We start from the raw sequence: 17,611 nt of genomic DNA on the forward strand, positions 1-17,611 counted from the left end.
ATTTATCTTTCTAGGTTTCATATTTTTATGTCTTAATTTCATTTTGAGGGGAGTTCTGGCAATACCCAACAAGAGTAACTCAAGAGTTACTCTTGGTTTTTCACTCAGGGATCACTCCTAGCAGGCTCAGAGGATCATACGTGGTACAGGGGATTGAGCCCAGAATGGTTGCATACAAGGCAAGAACCCTCCCTGCTGCACTATCACTCCAATATCTACATTTTAAAAAATAAAAGTAACATAACATCTTACAAATCATTTTACCCACTTAGAACTATGAATTCTCCTCTCCCAAATACAAGAAATTTACAACATAAAAATATTCATTCACTCAACCAGACATCTACCCACTTAGTATATTTTTTTATTTTATTTCATTTGGGGGATATGTAGGTTGTCACTTGTACTGGAATTACAGAACACCTTGCATCAATCAACTTCTAAATAAAAACCCTCCTTGAAGCTTGAGTTCTTGATTAATTTTGAAGTAGTCGATTTCTGTAAATAGAAGAGGACAAACTAAAGATATAAATGAAGTTGGGAAATGTGGGCTTTGACCATATGACAGATGGGTGGCCTGTGTGTTTCAAACTTATTCCAACTAGGTGACAGTTCATGTCTCTATTTCCTTAGAAGTGATTCATACACCTCTGAAGGCTTAACGGTTTGCTTTTCTTGACAGGTATTTCAAGAGTTTGACAAGAGTGACCTAGGCTGTGGGGCAGGTGGTGGTCGCAACAATGCAGATGTTTTCTATCTGGCGGGACTCACTTTTATCACCAATGCAAACGCGGATAGCATCCATGAAAATGGTAAAATGTGGGGCTGGAAAGATAGCACAGTGGTGTTTGCCTTGCAAGCAGCCATCCCAGGACCAAAGGTGGTTGGTTCAAATCCCGGCGTCCCATATGGTCCCCCGTGCCTACAAAGGAGTTATTCCTGAGCAGATAGCCAGGAGTAACCCCTGAGCACCGGGTGTGGCCCAAAAACAAAAAGCAATAAAAAGAAAGAAAATGGTAAAGTGCTCAGCAATTTTGGTAACATTTTTCAAATTGCTTTTTTAAATTTATATTGATCATTTGCTTCCCCAACCTCATTTTTCCCTTCTCCAGAATATTTTCTAAAAGTTGTTTCTAAAACTAGTATTGCCTAGTGCAGTGGTCGGCAACCTGCGGCTCGCGAGCCACATGTGGCTCTTTTCACTTTTAATTTGGCTCTTCTGTGTGCTGGGCAGCTGCTCCAGGAGTCAGGACTCTGCTCCTAGCCTCTGTCAGTGCACACCCTGTGTGGCTCTCAAAATAAATTTCAATCGTGGTTTTGGCGAGATTTGGCTCAGTTGAAAAAAAAAGGTTGACGACCGCTGGGTGTAACAACTGTGTATAAACACTTTAATAAAAATTATGTTCTTTTTAAAATAAATTTCTTTATTTAAACACTGTGGTTTACATAGTTGCTCATAATACAATCACATTTGGCATTCAATGTTTCAATCCAACCCCACCACCAAGGTAACTCTCCCTCCACCATTGTCCTCAATTTCCCACCCTCTGCCAAGCCTTCCCCTTGGCAGTTATTAATAATTTACTTAATATTGTTTGTTACAGTAAACTAAATAATAATGGAATTATGAAAATACAACTTTATTAAAAAATTTGTGAAAATTATCATATCTCAAAATGGGGTCATTGTCTAAAGGTTTAATAAGCTGTTGCTAGTTGAGTATTCTTTTGTTGGTTTTGCTTGTTGAGCTTAGATGGATTCTATGATAATTTCACCTCTAATTTGGTACATTCCTACTAAGATGTCAGTATCAAAAATATAGAGATGTCACATGATGTGGCCACATTGTCTAGGACTTCAAAGATCTGTGGAGCTCGGCTGATGAGTTCATGTGGTGGCAAATGTGGATCATAGGCCTGGCTGCCAGGACTTCTGGAAGTAGAGCAACAGAGGCTGTGTTCCTCTGACTCCAAAAATCCCTGGAGATCTCAGCCATACAAGTAGTATATACCTGGAGTTTGGATCATTTAGGAGTCTCTGTAGAGATTAGTGGAAAAGCAGTAAAGCTAGGCCATTGGAGTGGTGGCACTTGTGGAGAGAGTGTGCAGCTACCCCACCCATTCCTAGGGTCCCTGGTGCATTCAGCTGTGAGACCAGTATATCCATGAGTTTTCAAAGCTTGGTTTGCCTCTTTCAGTAATTAAATGACTCTGGGGCTGGAGTGATAGCACAAATTTGTTCAGTACTATAGATTTACACTACTATAAAAGTACAAGGGATTAGGAGAAAGAAAGAAAAGAAAAGGAAGAAAGAGAAAGAAAGAAAGAAAGAAAGAAAGAAAGAAAGAAAGAAAGAAAGAAAGAAAGAAAGAAAGAAAGAAAGAAAGAAAGAAAGAAAGAAAGGAAAGAAAGAAAGAAAGAAAGAAAGAAAGAAAGGCAGGAAGGCAGGAAGGAAGGAAGGAAGGAAGGAAGGCAGGAAGGAAGGAAGGAAGGAAGGAAGGAAGGAAGGAAGGAAGGAAGGAAGGAAGGAAGGAAGGAAGGAAGGAAGGAAGGAAGGAAGGAAGGAAGGAAAGGAAGAAGGAAGGAAGGAAGGAAGGAAAGGAAGAAGGAAGGAAGGAAGGAAGGAAGGAAGGAAGGAAGGAAGGAAGGAAGGAAGGAAGAGAAAGAAAAGTAAAGAGAAGAAAGAAAGAAAAGAAAGAAAGAAAGAAAGAAAAGAAAGAAAGAAAGAAAGAAAGAGAAGAGAAGAGAGAGAAGAAGAAAGAGAAGAAAAAAAGAAAAAAGAAAGAAAGAAAGAAAGAAAGAAAGAAAAGAAAGAAAGAAAGAAAGAAAGAAAAGAAAGAAAGAAAGAAAGGAAGGAAGGAAGGAAGGAAGGAGGAAGACGGAAGGAAGGAAGGAAGAAGGAAGAAAGGAAGAAAGAAAGAAAGAAAAAGAAAGAAAGAAAGAAAAGAAAGAAAGAAAGAAAAAGAAAGAAGAAAGAAAGAAAGAAAAAAGAAAGAGAAAGAAAGAAAGAAAGAAGAAAAGAAAGGAAGAAGAGAGGAAGGAAGGAAGGAAGGAAGGAGAGGAAGGAAGGAAGGAAGGAAGGAGGAAGAAGAAGGAAGGAAAGAAGAAAGAAAGAAAAAGAAAGAAAAAAAGAAAGAAAGAAAGAAAGAAAGAAAGAAAGAAAGAAAGAAAGAAGAAAAAAGAAGAAAGAAAGAAAGAAAGAGAGAAAGAAAGAAAGAAAAGAAAAGAAGAAGAGAAGAGAGAGAAAGAAGAAAGAAAGAAAGAAAGAAAGAAAGAAAGAAAGAGAAAGAAAGAAAGAAAGAGAAAGAAAGAAAGAAAAGAAAAGAAAAGAAAGAAAGAAAAGAAGGAAGGAAGGAAGGAAGGAAGGAAGGAAGGAGGAAGGAAGGAAGGAAGGAAGGAAGAAGGAAGAAGAAAGAAAAGAAAGAAAGAAAGAAAGAAAGAAAGAAAGAAAGAAGAGAAAGAAAGAAAGAAAGAGAAGAAAAAGAAAGAAAGAAAGAAAGAAAGAAAGAAAGAAAGAAAGAAAGAAAGAAAGAAAGAAAGAAAGAAGAAAGAGAAAGAAAGAAAAGAAAGAAAGAAAGAAAGAAAGAAAGAAAAGAAAAGAAAGAAAGAAAAGAAGAAGAAAAGAAAGAAAGAAAGAAAGAAAAGAAAAAAGAAGAAAAAGAAAGAAAGAAAGAAAGAAAGAAAGAAAGAAAGAAAAAAGAAAGAAAGAAAGAAAGAAAGAAAAGAAAGAAAGAAAAAAAAAAAAGAAAAGAAGAAAGAAAGAAAAAGAAAGAAAGAAAGAAAAAAGAAGAAAGAAAGAAGGCAGGAAGAAAGAAAGAAAGAAAAGAAAGAAAGAAAGAAAGAAAGAAAAAGAAAGAAAGAAAGAAAGAAGAAAGAAAGAAAGAAAGAAAGAAAGAAAAGAAAAAGAAGAAAGAAAAAGAAAGAAAGAAAAAGAAAGAAAGAAAGAAAGGCAGGAAGGCAGGAAGGAAGGCAGGAAGGAAGGCAGGAAGAAAGAAAGAAAGAAAAAAGAAAGAAAGAAAGAAAGAAAAAAGAAAGAAAGAAGAAGAAAGAAAGAGAAAGAAGAAAGAAAGAAAGAGAAAGAAAGAAAGAAAGAAAGAAAGAAAGAAAAGAAAGAAAGAAAGAAAGAGAGAGAAGAGAGAGAGAGGAGAGAGAGAGAAAGAAAGAAGAAAGAAGAAAGAAAGAAAAAGAAAGAAGAAGAAAGAGAAAGAAAGAAAGAAAGAAAGAAAGAAAGAAAGAAAGAAAGAAACGAAAGAAAGAAAGAAAGAGAAAAAGAAAGAAAGAGAAAAAGAAAGAAAGAGAAAAAGAAAAAGAGAATGAAAGAGAAAAAGAAGGGAGGGAGGAGAAATGACTAATTTCTGTACAATGATTTTGTGTCCTTTACTAAACTCATTGTCATTCTAGCATTCTTGATCAAAACTTTACAGATTTCTATGTTTAATATTGTCATCTGCCTATAGAAAACTTTACTTCTTTTGTAATTTATATTCCTTTTATTTTTTTTTTTCTTGGAGCTAAAGAGGTACTACAGTGGGTAGGGCACAGTCCTTGCACACAGTTGACCTGAGTTCATTCCCTGGTCCCACATATGGACCCATGATCCTTACTAGGAATGATCCCTGAATGCAGAGTCAACAGTAAGTCCTGATTACAACTAAATTGTGACCCCAAAAATCAAATACACTTTTTCTTACCTAATTTTCTTAACTAGAACTTCTATTTGAAGGTGGGAGAGAGTGTGACGAACTCAGGAGAACCTGGTATTCCTTAATCAAACCAACAATTCAATAAAAGGAGAATAAAAGATGCTGTAGGATATAAGCCTCTCTGTGATCCTAGGGATCACCCAAGCCAGAGCCACTCAAGCCAGAGGTGCTCAGTGTCCCCCAGAGCAACATTATAGGAATGCTCAGAGAACTATGTGGTGTCCATGGAGCAAGGCATGCACCTTAAACACTATCGCCCTGGCCCTTTATTTGCTAAGACTTTTAAAACTAGGTTGAACAAGCATCCCTGGGATGACTTCCACTTGCTTACGTCGAATGAGTCTCTTTTTGTGTTGTACAGTCTAACATGCCTGATTTTGTTGAGATTATTTACTTCGATGTTCATCAGAGATATCAACCTATTATTTTCTTGTTTGTGTGCTATCTTCTTCTAGCTGGGTAGTAAGAGTGATATTGGCCTCATTCGATGTATTTGTATTACTCTGCTCTGATTTTTTGAATGAATTTGAGAAGCAAGTGTATTAGTTCTTCTTCAAAAGTTTTTAATTATCATGCTCGCTTCGGCAGCACATATACTAAAATTGGAACAATACAGAGAAGATTAGCATGGCCCCTGTGCAAGGATGACACGCAAATTTGTAAGGTGTTTCATATTTTAAAAAAAAAGTTTTTACTTCTCTTTTGGAGCCATTTATTCCTAGTCCTTTCCTATGGAGGTTTAAATGACTATTTTGATTTATGTACTTGTGATTGGCCTTTTCTGTATATGTATTTATTCATGATTCAGTATTCTGTCGAATGTTTCTAGAGTATCTAATTTGTGTATGGTTAATCATAGTAATCTTATATTTATAGAAAAACTCCTTTTCAAGATTTTAATCTTTTTTTGTCTTAATATTTTTCTTTTTTAAAACAGACAAACCTTGTAAAGAAATTCTCAGACCAAAAAGAACTCTGGATGAGAAAATAAAAAAAGAAGGTATTTCTGTAGTTTCATGTCATTGTAAATATACATGCTATATTATTTTAAAAGCTGAAAAAATAAGCAAGATTTTATTTCCTCTTGTTGAAATATAATGGATAAAAATAAAAGATATGTATATATATATATATATATATATATATATATATATATATATATATATATTTAACTTGTCTTTCTAAGAAAGATTAACTCAAATAAATCCAGCAGTTTATTTACCATAACCTCCATCTTGGTGAAATAAATCTTAATATTTTTATACTTAAACTATTTTAATTTTGAAATTAATCATTAAAATTTTTAATTTATCACAGTTTTTACTCTCTACAGTATATTTCATCTAGCAATTGAAATCATAACTCTTTTATTCTGACAAAATTATTTTATTAACTTTGAGGTAGCCCTAAAAATGTATTTTTTTTATTTTATTCGTTTAGTAGGCACAAAATAATTTACTTTATATTGCTTGCTACAACAAAATGGTAAATGAGATTATAAATAAAATAGTCCAGTGAAAGAAAATTTGTGAAAACTGTTATATTTCATAATGGTATCACCAATGACACTGAATTTACTGAGCTGGCTGGTGTTTAACCAAGTTCTCGTGTTACTGGTTTTGCCCACTGAGCTTACTGAAATTCTACATAATTTTCCCATCAAATTTGCTGTCAGTACTGTGAAACTTGGAACAGCATGTTCTCCAGGTGTTGAAGATCTGGGATGATTTAGCAGCTTGGTATCTTTTTGAGATTATTTGTGGAACAGTGGAGCTGGGTCATTTATATGCCAAAGGGTGCCAGGCGTGAGTAGTCGGACTGTGGACATTTCAGCAGGGTAGGGAATCGACCCAGCCCCACTCCAAGAAGGCCCCAGAGTTCTCAGCTTGAAGACAGTCATCCCATTTGGCATCTCTTTGAGATTAGTTTGATTTCTTCTTTTTATATTAAAACTTTAATAATATTAGGTATCACAGACCGATTGGTCCTGACATCTGAATCTTGAGGTTCCCTTGAAAGGTGAATGGAAGACACAGGCCAAGGAGTCAAGCTGGGTTCCAGCTCTGTTCTGATAATTCAAAGCAAAAGTAGAATGCTTATACTCAAATTCTTGACAAGTCATAATTTTTCTTTTTTTTTTTTCTTTTGCTTTTTGGTTTTTCGGGCCACAGCCGTTTGATGCTCAGGGGTTACTCCTGGCTACGCGCTCAGAAATTGCCCCTGGCTTGGGGGGGACCCTATGGGACGCCAGGGGATCAAATCACGGTCCTTCCTTGGCTACCTCTAGCGCCACCTCGCCGGCCCCAAGTCATAATTTTTCAGACAAACTATTCAAGCAAAACTAATTTTACCCCCACCCCAAAAAGCACAGGGGAAAAGTGTCCAAAACATAATTTGATACAGAGCAGTTTCACTTTTGAAGCGCTTTTTGCTAACTGAGAGCCCTAGTAAGCAAGGTCAGTTAGTATTGTTTTCGTTTTATGCATTCTTAACTGGGGCCTTAAATGTTAACCCTTACTATGACTGACCATAGACTAAGAGCAAAGTTAGATTAAAGGATGAGTAATATTTCTAAAAGACTTGAATCTAAGCAAATGTACCTATAGGGTGTATTTATATACCTGAGTAATCTTTAAAATGTTAGCTAAAATTATGTCTCAAATATTTATACTACATTCCTTTATTTTCTGAATGCCTCATGGATAGGCTACCATAGTTGTTTCAGGGCACTAATGCCTGTGAGTACAGGTTATTGTTTTCAAACATCTTTTCTTACAGGTGGTACTTTTTTCAAATGTCCTCTCTGCAAGTACAGACTGCTTTGAAAAAGTTTCTGTAATAGCAGACAGCTTTAAAAAAAAAAAAAAAAAACTCCCTTTGGCAGTTAGGGTCTTTTTAAACTTGTTGCCTTCCTAGGTCTCAAGATTTGTTAACACAGGGGATGTAACAATTAGGAATACTGTTTGAAAAATAAGTTTAGGGGCCAGCGATATAGAATGGAGGTAAGGAGTTTGCCTTCCATGCAGAAGAACGGTGGTTCAAATCCCGGCATCCCATATGGTCCCCCGTGCCTGCCATGGGTGATTTCTGAGCTTAGAGCCAGGAGTAACCCCTGAGAGCTGCCAGGTGTAACCCAAAAACCAAAAAAAAAAAAAAAGTTTAATTGAAACTATTTTAGAAGATTACTTTAATTAAAATAAGATTATTGTTAACCATATAATAGAAATACCATTAAAACAGGAGCCAAGGACTTGAATTCAATTAATAGTCATAAGTACAGCAATATACTAATTCCTTCAGTGTGCTCCCAAGCCATTTTATTTCTAACCTTTGTCCTAAATTCTAATAATAAAAAAAGAGAAACATCAGTCAAGGTAAGCTCTTGCCAAGAAAAAAGTCTTCGTTAGCAAAGTTCTACAAACCATAATACATAAGCAGTGTTTTAAAACATAGGATATCTATCCTGAAAAATACTTTAACAGCAATAGCTTTTTTCAACATTTGAGTTAAGCATTTTGTTCACAGTGTACAGAAATCAAGAGGAGAGCTTCAGAAGTTAATATTCAGGTTAATTTTAGCTTTTTAATGCAGAATGAGTTGTGGTGGACTGAGATCAGAGCAAAACCATCCCTTAGCATCTATTTCCCAAACACAAAAACATTAACTTGAAAGCATATATATGTACATGTATGTTCCTCTCAGAATTTAGTACAACAGCCAAGATATGGAAACAACTATATTGTGTAAAAAACGGAAAACTAGGCAGCTCTAAAAAAGAAACAAATTTATGCAATTTACCATGACATAGATGAAACTCATGCTGAGAAAAATCAGTCAAGAGGAAAGGAACAGATACATAATAATCTCAGATGCATGATTTTAAAATGCCCAGCAAGGTAGAAGAAAGGCCAAAGAAACACAACAGCATAACTGATCCATACAACTGAGTTTGGAAGAAAGATTTAAAGGAAAAGGGAACTGGGATCTTTGGAGGAGGGATGTGGGCATATAGAATGTGGTGTTGGAATTTTGTGCACACTATTGTAAATCACAGAAAAGTAATCCATTTTTAAAGTTAAAAATAAAGAAATTAAGGAATGCTGAGGAGCCATTAGTCAAAACTGTGTGGAGAGGAGGAAACATCCCATAGAAATCAGATATTATTCCCAGAGACCCTGTCTAAGCCTCCGACATGAAGACCTGATGCATAATCTATGACACTTGTGTTCTTGCTATTTCAGCTGCCAAATACAGACATGAGAAAGTGAAGCAATGTTGTTATGATGGATCCGTCTACAAGGAGGACGAAACTTGTGAGCAGCGAGCTGCCCGGATTAAGGTTGGCCCCATGTGTGTCAGAGCTTTTAATGCATGTTGTAGGATCGCACATGAACATCTAGCGGCAGCATCTCATAAAGAGCTCCAGCTGGGAAGACAATGTAAGTTTGGCGGGTTTTATCCAAAGTCTGCCCACAGGTGTCATTTTTTTTATATGTTTGTGCTCCTAAAGAAGGCAGTTTTCGTGGTTATATTTAAACGTATAGGCAAAAACGAAAACTTAATGAACATTAGGCCTTTTTAAAAATTTAAAAAGATGGTAGTGAGAAGTCTAAAAGATGGCTCAATGACTAAAAAAGAGCTGCCTTGGAAGCCTGAGGAAATAAGTTCGGTCCCGGAGCCACCTACATATTGCACAAGATCCAAGCAACTCTGTTGTGGAGACTACAACAGACTGAGCCAACTTGAATGCAGAGCCAGGATTTGAACTTTAAAAAGTGTGCAGTCATGAGGGCCAGGATGATAGTAGTGGGTAGGGCGTTTACTTTGCATACAGACAGCCGAGTAGATCTCCGGCGTCCCATATGGTCCTCCTAGCACCATCAGGAGTAATTCCTGAGAGTGCAGAGTCAGGTGTGCCTCCCCCTCCAAAAAAAGGTAAGTACCACAACTGAAAATGTGCAAGCACTGTAGCCAGGAGCACTATCCCCTCAGCAAGCTTGTGTGTTAGGACCACAGTAACCCTCGGTGAACACAATCAAAATGCACACAATCATCATAACCAAGTGAGATCAATCCATAGAGAACACCATAACTAGTTGTGTGAGCTGCAAAGTCAAGAGTGTGTGTGATTCCCCCAGTCATCAGAACAGCAAAAGCAACAATGAGAAGGAAGTGGGGAGGTGATCAGTCATTGGGCAGGCCAGATAGGACAAGTACTAAAGCACAAAATCGGGTATCACACACACAAGGCCTGTGTTTGTGCTCTACCTTTTAGGCATTGTATGGCCCCAAATCACCACTTGGTATATTCCCCTCAAAATGTCATTAATCCTTTTTATATAATCCAAAGAGGTATATAACATATAAAGCAGAGTACTTTAGTCAAGACAAATAGTCTTGTGTAAAGTCAATTTATTATATAAATTTGAATGACTATATATACACTTTGATCCTTACACTTACTTGAAAGCAAAAGGCTTTAAAGTAAAGTAAAGCTTTAAAGTAGAACGCCAACTTGACTTGCCTTTCAGTTCCAAATTCTATAATCCCATTTTATATATAGCTATTATAAAGCCATTTGTACCTGTATTCATCAAAGAAAAATATTTCCAAATTTAACATCAGGTTAAGAAGTTTAGATATCTAAGAATTGAAATCTTATTTCAGAACTTACAGAACTTGTATTAATATATTTTCAAAACTTTTAGGCCTTCCATTTCATGTAGAAGTAATATCAAAACAGAAATAAAAAGTTAAAAAATGCAGTGACAGTTCCTAATCAAGACAATCTTAAGTAATTTCTCTAAATAAATATTTTTTGCAAGTATAAATTTTTGTGGTCAAATTCATGTTCTTAAGTATTTATAATTAATAACATGATTTTGTTCTCTATGGGTCTGTTTTCAGACTTTTGCTTTCTCCAAATAGTATTCTCTTGCACAATTTAGTACATTTTTTTCATTGGCTGATTTTTCAACTAATTTCTTCATAATCTGGTTTGGCTTCAGTTGCATGGAACTTTGTCTCTACACTTCCCCTTTTCTGGATTCTTTCCCTTCTCCCAGAGACCTTTCCTCCTAGACTTCCAGCTGTGTCGCTTCCTTCCCTGCCCTCTAAGCAAACCTGGAAAATGTTAAGTTTCATTTCATGCCCCAGTCTCTCAGGGGTCACAGTCCTTGGCCACTTATCTACTAATGTAGGAAAACTGTTGTTACACACAGTTTTCTTGGCATTTTTAGACTGAACTATTCGTTCCAATCCCTATTAGTACATCTTGGAGAAAAAGCAATGTTCTATTTGTTTTCATTAAAATGAATAACTCAAGAGCTAGAGCAATAATACAGTGGGTAGGGCACTTGACTTACACACAAGTAACCCAGATTCTATTCCTAACACCCTATATGGTTCCCAAATCCACCCTATACAGTCACTCAAAGCCAGTAATAACCTCTGAGCAGCACTGGGGAGATCCAAAAATAAACAAAACTTAATAACCCAGTGTTGGAATGATATATAGAGGAAACCATCATGAACTGCATTTAAACTACAGTGCCTCAGTCAATTTTTGTCAAAAGCCAAAATTAAAAATTACATTAAGTTAAATTAATGCACCCAAGCATCTCAGTATAGAGCCCCCCCCCCCCCAAGAACCACTAGGCCTGGCCTCAAAACCTGCCCCCAGCACTGTTGGTCCTAGCAACCCAGGTCCTGAGGATCTCTGTATTTTTCAAAATCTAGCACTGAATTGCCCTGTCCAGTTGACCAAGAATGGTTGAGGTGACCCCAAGTCTCTTGATTACCATTTAGGAAGTTCAGAAAGTATTTTTAAAGTGAAATACATGTGAGTTATGGTAGACAATCATATAAACCTCCTTGATTTAAAATATAAATGTAAGTTTTGTAATGATAAACATGAAAAAAATTATTTATATCTATATATATTATATAATATATAATCTATATATAATCTATCTATATATTGATTATATGGAACCTTCAGTCCCAAGAAGAGCAAACATTTAGAAAACATTCTTTATATAAGCCCCTTCCTCTCATTGCTCAATTTGACTGGTTTAAAAAAAAGAAAAGAAAACATTCTTAAAAAGTCAGAGAAACTTTAGTGCTTTATTTGTTTGGGTTTTTTCAAGGCTGTTAGTGCAGAAATCCAAAAACTTTTAGAGTTTTTTTTTATATATATAATGAAATCACTCAACAAATTTTTATTTTATTGACCTTTTGGAAAATTCTTAAGTTACAAATTAGGCTTCATATTTTTAACATGGCTAAAAGTAGAATTTCTATTATTTTTTTCCATCTTTGAATTTGCTTTTTTTCCCCAAGACATAAAGGCCATGATATCAGTAACCAAGCCAGAAATAAGGAGTTATTTTCCGGAAAGCTGGTTATGGGAAGTTCATCACATCACCCAAAGGTACGATACTACTTCTTTAATATTTCTCTGAAAATAAATGGGAAAACACAACTATTCTGCCCAAAATTCTGGAAACTATCCATTTGCCTAGTTTACTTGAGTTAAAATGATGACACCATTTGATCATATTTTATTTTAGTTTGTATCACATTTTGTCAATGTATGCTTTGTCATAATAACTGGTTCCAGATCAAAATTAACTTGGGAAGAAACATCCTATTATATTATTTATTATTCAGCTTTAGTTAGCGTTGACTGAGTACAAATGTGTATAGTGTACTAAGTAGCAATTTCATACTATAATTTCTTTATTATGAAATAAACCTAAAAGAAGAAAGAGGAGGAGGGTGGAAAGGGAAGGAGGAAGACGGATAGGAGGCAATGAAGGAGAAAGAGAAAAAAAGGAGTGTTATTTTCTTAATCAAAACTTATTTCTGAAATCCCCACTGGAAACAGTAAGCAATGCCCCAGGTTTCAAAGCACTAATTTTACAAAATGTCATCAAAATAGAGGTGACACTAACCTACAGGCTGCTTCATCTCTACCCTCGACCCTCTAATTCTTTCTCCATAATGGCCATTTCAGTTGCCATTATCTCTTAGCTGGTACTTCTTGTACGATTCCTACTACTTACTGTCTTTACTCTGATGATGGAATTTATTGCCCTGGCCAATTTACCTTGCTGCAAGTCTATCACGGTATCATAATGGCCACTTGTATGTCTTCTCAGTAACTTTTAAGCCCCTCCAAGACAAGAACTCATTTCAGATTTCTGTTTTATATTCTCAGCCTAACATAGAATCTGCCATAGAGTCCAGGTATAGAGAAACACAAAACAAAAGGTGTTAAGCAAGTGTATACCACCCTTAAATTTTTTATAAGGATCATCCCCAATAATTCTGATGAGCACTGGGCCGCTTATTGTCCCAGTAATCAATGGTTCCATGTAGTACTGGGATAAGAGAAGTTAGTACTAGGAATTGAACAAAGGGCCTAATATGCAAGACATGTGCTCTACTATTTGAGTAATCTCCCAGTCCTCACCTCTAGTTGTTTAAGGCTTTGTTGATGCAGTTATTGCTGTTGAATTAAATAATTAAAGATGGGGCTGGATGGTGAATGATGGAGGCCTTTGTGCTTAGGCCCCAGCCACGTGGCTTCATCCCCCATCCAGCCGGCGGGTTCCAGGCCCAGGTGATCGGCGTAATCACTCACTCACATGCAGGCATTAGGAAGCATCATCTATATTCATGCCCTGACCACCACATGTGTGTGGCCTACTCATAACCTTTCAAGCACAGCAATACTTTGCTAGCCCTGCGTCTTATGTCCTGTTAGCCATCTTCCCTTTGGGCTCCATGCTGGTCAAAAACCAGAACACAGAGGCCCAAAAGCCAGAGCGCCCAGCAGCACAGAAAGGGCCGAATCCCCTTGGTCCAAGGCTTATCTAACTTTTCCAAGACCACTCCCAGGAATGGGTCGGGTCTTGCAGGTAAGGTCACACCTAATATCCGGTTCCCAAGACCCCTCCCAAAGATGGGTGGGTCTTAGGTATCTACACCAAATCCAGGGTTTCAGATAGGTACACCAACAATTGCAATCAATTATAATTATAAGAAGTGCTATGTACTCAGAACATAGCACAATGCTTGATATAAACTTGGTAGTCAAGTTTGTTTGTTTATTAAATTGCAAATATAAAAGCCTAATCTTGTTGTTATAAAAAGTACTAAAATAGGGGGCTGGAGTGATAGCACAGTAGTAGAATGTTTGCCTTGCATGCAGCTGACCCAGGACGGATGTGGATTGGATCCCCAGCAATTTCTGAGGACAGAGCCAGGAGTAACCCCTGAGCACCAAAACAAACAAGGAAGAAGACTAAAATATATTAGCTTGCTTGCCCTTTTGTAACATACTATACAATAAACATAATCTTTATTACCTTATATATGTTTAAAATCTCTAATTTTCTCAAAGGCATCTTTCCAAATTTGAACTTTCATCATGTTAGTGATGTACCTGAAAACATGAAACAAGTAGGAAAATCACTGAGTATATATTTCTGCTTACTATTTCCTTTGGGCTGGTTTGGTCTGGTCTGATTTGGTATGGTTTTGTTTGTTTGGTTTGGTTTGGTTTGGAGGCCATACCCGATAATGCTCAAGGATTTCTCCAGGCTCTGCACTCAGAAATTGCTCCCAAATGGCTCAGGGCACCGTGTGGGATGCCCGGGATCAAAGCTGGGTTGAACGTTTGCAAGGCAAAAGCCCTGCCTGCTGTGCAATAACTCCAACCCCAGGACATAATTTTGTTCTATGACTTTGCTCCTCTTTCTTCTAAAAGTATCTTTTAAAAAAAGAAATCTCCTAATGCTGTCAAGTGGGGTTAACCAACATGGCATTGTATTTGACTGTCCGTATTTTGATTTCCAGGAAGCAGCTGCCTTTTGTGCTACCTGATTCTCTGACTACCTGGGAAATTAAAGGTGTTGGCATTTCTCAGGGTGGTAAGCAAGCTTAAGCTTAAGATATATCTTACTTGAAGACTGATTTGAATATCAAAATAGAGTTGCTGTGATTATCCATTTAGCTTACCTAGGATGTCAAATGATTCACTCTTTAAATATCGTTTTTAATGTAGTGAGAGAAAAAAAGACATCTCTTTTTTGTTCTTCAGTCATTTTATAAATGCTGGTGTTGAATTTCCACTTCCCCTTGCTTTTTTTACCTCAGTGTCTAGGAACCAATGTAGAGTTCAAAATAAATATATAACTTCTCTCCAGAACTGGTGCCCTTTTATGGTGACTTGGTGTAGATACTTTATAAATAATTGTAGAATTGCTATGACTACTATTTTTAGTTTTTTATAAAATACTGGTTTCCACTGTAAAAATGTGTATTCCATTTTAGCAACACTGAGAGTGACTATATAGATTCAGTTATTTGGTTGATTAAAATTCTCATCTCTTAAAGAGAATCAGATTTCTATAAGACAAATAAAGTTATCTATTGGAATAAAATTGAGTAAGTAGAAAGTTCAATATCAAAAGGTTATAGTGCAAAATAAAACATGATCTAGGGGCTGAAGCAGTGGCACAGCAGTAGGGCCTAGGCCTTGCACACAGCTGAACTAGGATGGACCATAGTTCGATCCCCCAGCATACCATATGGTCCCCCAAGCCAGGAGCAATTTCTGAACACAGAGTCAGGTGTAACCCCTGAGTATTGCAAGGTGTGGCCCAAAAAACAAACAAAACAAAACCAAACCAAACAAAACATGACCTAATATTTCTTTTTCCTTGAAGTGAAGCAAATGTGAAACATTTTAATAGCACTGATAAAACACTGTATGAATTTCCTAATGTGCTTCTATTTTGCTTTTATTTGGGCTAAAGGTTTATGCGTTTCTGATACTCTCAAGGTAAAAGTGTTCAAAGAAATATTCCTAGAAATGCACTTGCCATATTCTGTTGTGCGAGGAGAGCAGATTCAATTGAAAGGAACAGTTTACAACTATAAGACATCTGGGATACAGGTGAGTAGGGATTAGTATTTATATGAACAAATATAAAAAGAGAAGAATCTCTTGTTTTGATAATTCAGTTGAAATTATTACATATACAAAATAAAATTTAAATAAATTTAATAATAAAAGACATTCTTTAGACAAGATATGCTGCTTAAAATTAAGGAAATAATAGAGAACTAAGACAATTTTCATGCAACTCAAATTTAACATGATGCTAGCACAAAATATCTGTGGTTCACACCTGGATGTAACTTCATGCACACAAATTTCAGAGCCAGTATCAAGGTGTTAAGAAGAATATGAGACCGTATGATAAAAATGTAGAGAAAATCAGTAAAAAGATGAGTTTATGTTTTGTTTTTTTATCCATCTGGACTCCAATTTCTTTGATCACCTTGCCTTTAAATAGCCCGTTTCATTTAAATAGCTAGTAATCTTCTCTTTGTAGATCATATCAAATTGTTGGAAATTTTTATTTCAAACATCTTTCCAACACTTTCCCATCTTTTCAATCCATTAACCTTGTTACTTCAGAGCTATATGAGGGAAAACTCCACCTGTTGACGCCATCATTTTTTTAATACCTCTAAACCTTCTGCTCTACTAATATGTTTCCCACGTCCTTATTCAGGTTAGAATTCACTTACCATCATTACACTTGCACAAAATCATGTCAGCACTCATGAAAGACTCTCACCATGGATCAGATCTATCATTTGTCTTATTTTTTTTTGCCAACACACCTGCAAAAAGATTTACACAATAGAATTGTTTATTTCACTTGAAAGTCATTATCATTAAATATTTTGAATCGAAAACCAATGCCATTAAAAAATATGAACTCTGGGGCCAGAGCAATAGCACAGCAAGTAGGTCATTTACCTTGCACACGGCCAACCTGGGTTCGATCCCTGACATCCCATATGGTCCCCTGAGCCTGCCAGGAGCGATTCTGAGCACAGAGCCAGAAGTAGCCCCTGATGTGGCCCAAAAACCTAAGTGTATAAATATATTCTTCAGTTATTCTTTTTTTGCCATTTATTTCCACCATCCAGTGGTGTTCAGGGCTTACTCCTGGTTCTACACACCTGTATGACTACTGTTGGAGGGACCATACGGGATGTCAAGAATTGACAAGGCAAGCGGATCCACTGTATCACTCTGGCCCAAAAATTTAACTGTTTTCAATCAAATAAGTTCTATCATTCTAGGTAGATAGATGAAAGATAGATAGATAGATAGATGATAGATAGATAGATAGATAGATAGATAGATAGATAGATAGATAGATAGATAGATAGATAGATAGAGATATTTCTGTGATCTCCACATAGTTTTATTATATGCTCACTCTATTTTAAAAGATAAAATATGAACCCTGTTGGCATATTATTATTAAGTTGGAATCTAGAAGTTTTCATCATCACACCTATTTAAATCTGTCACTTTAGGAATAATTAAACATTGATACTTTAGAAACAAAACAATTTTATCAAACAGAATTCACCTTTCTACATCATTCATTTTTAATAATATCTTTATTTAAGCACCATGATTACAAACATGTTTATAGTTGGGTTTCTGTCATAAAAATAACAACCTCCTTTACCAGTGCAATATTCCCACCACCAATGCCCTCCATTTCCCTTATCTCCCACCCCCTGCCTACATTCCAGACAGGCATTCTTCTTCTCTCAGTCATTACCATTGTCAAGACAGTTCTCAGTGTAGTTATTTCTCTAACTGCACTCACCACTCTGATGAGCTTCATATCGTGGAACTGTCCTTCCAGCACTCATCTCTTTTATCAGTGGGAGTTATTACTATAATGTCTTCTAATTTTTTTAAATCCCATGGGTGAATGAGATTATTCTGTGTCTATCTTCCTCCCTCTGACTTATTTCACACAGCATAATAGTTTCCATACCCATCCATGTATAGGAAAATTT

At 36.2% G+C, this 17,611-nt stretch overlaps 2 protein-coding genes and 1 non-coding gene across 3 annotated transcripts in view; 2 read left to right on the forward strand and 1 right to left on the reverse strand.

Moving 5' to 3' along the window:
* The window catches only part of LOC126008810 (protein CutA homolog), a 484,819-nt gene that overhangs the window by 290,247 nt on the left and 176,961 nt on the right, over positions 1-17,611 (reverse strand). The gene's annotated exons all lie outside the window — the stretch shown is intronic.
* Positions 1-17,611, forward strand: part of LOC126008811 (complement C5-like) — a 109,772-nt gene that overhangs the window by 35,597 nt on the left and 56,564 nt on the right. Inside the window, exons 15-20 of the mRNA XM_049773085.1 lie at positions 683-812; positions 5,640-5,702; positions 8,944-9,141; positions 12,044-12,134; positions 14,567-14,640; positions 15,529-15,668. Of these exons, the coding sequence (XP_049629042.1) occupies positions 683-812; positions 5,640-5,702; positions 8,944-9,141; positions 12,044-12,134; positions 14,567-14,640; positions 15,529-15,668 (696 nt within the window). The remainder of the gene's footprint in view (positions 1-682; positions 813-5,639; positions 5,703-8,943; positions 9,142-12,043; positions 12,135-14,566; positions 14,641-15,528; positions 15,669-17,611) is intronic.
* LOC126010572 (U6 spliceosomal RNA) lies at positions 5,275-5,381 on the forward strand. Its single transcript, XR_007496594.1, has one exon. It is a non-coding gene; the product is annotated as a U6 spliceosomal RNA (small nuclear RNA).

Source organism: Suncus etruscus, chromosome 5 (genome assembly GCF_024139225.1).
Source record: "Suncus etruscus isolate mSunEtr1 chromosome 5, mSunEtr1.pri.cur, whole genome shotgun sequence".
Taxonomy (NCBI): Eukaryota; Metazoa; Chordata; class Mammalia; order Eulipotyphla; family Soricidae; genus Suncus; species Suncus etruscus.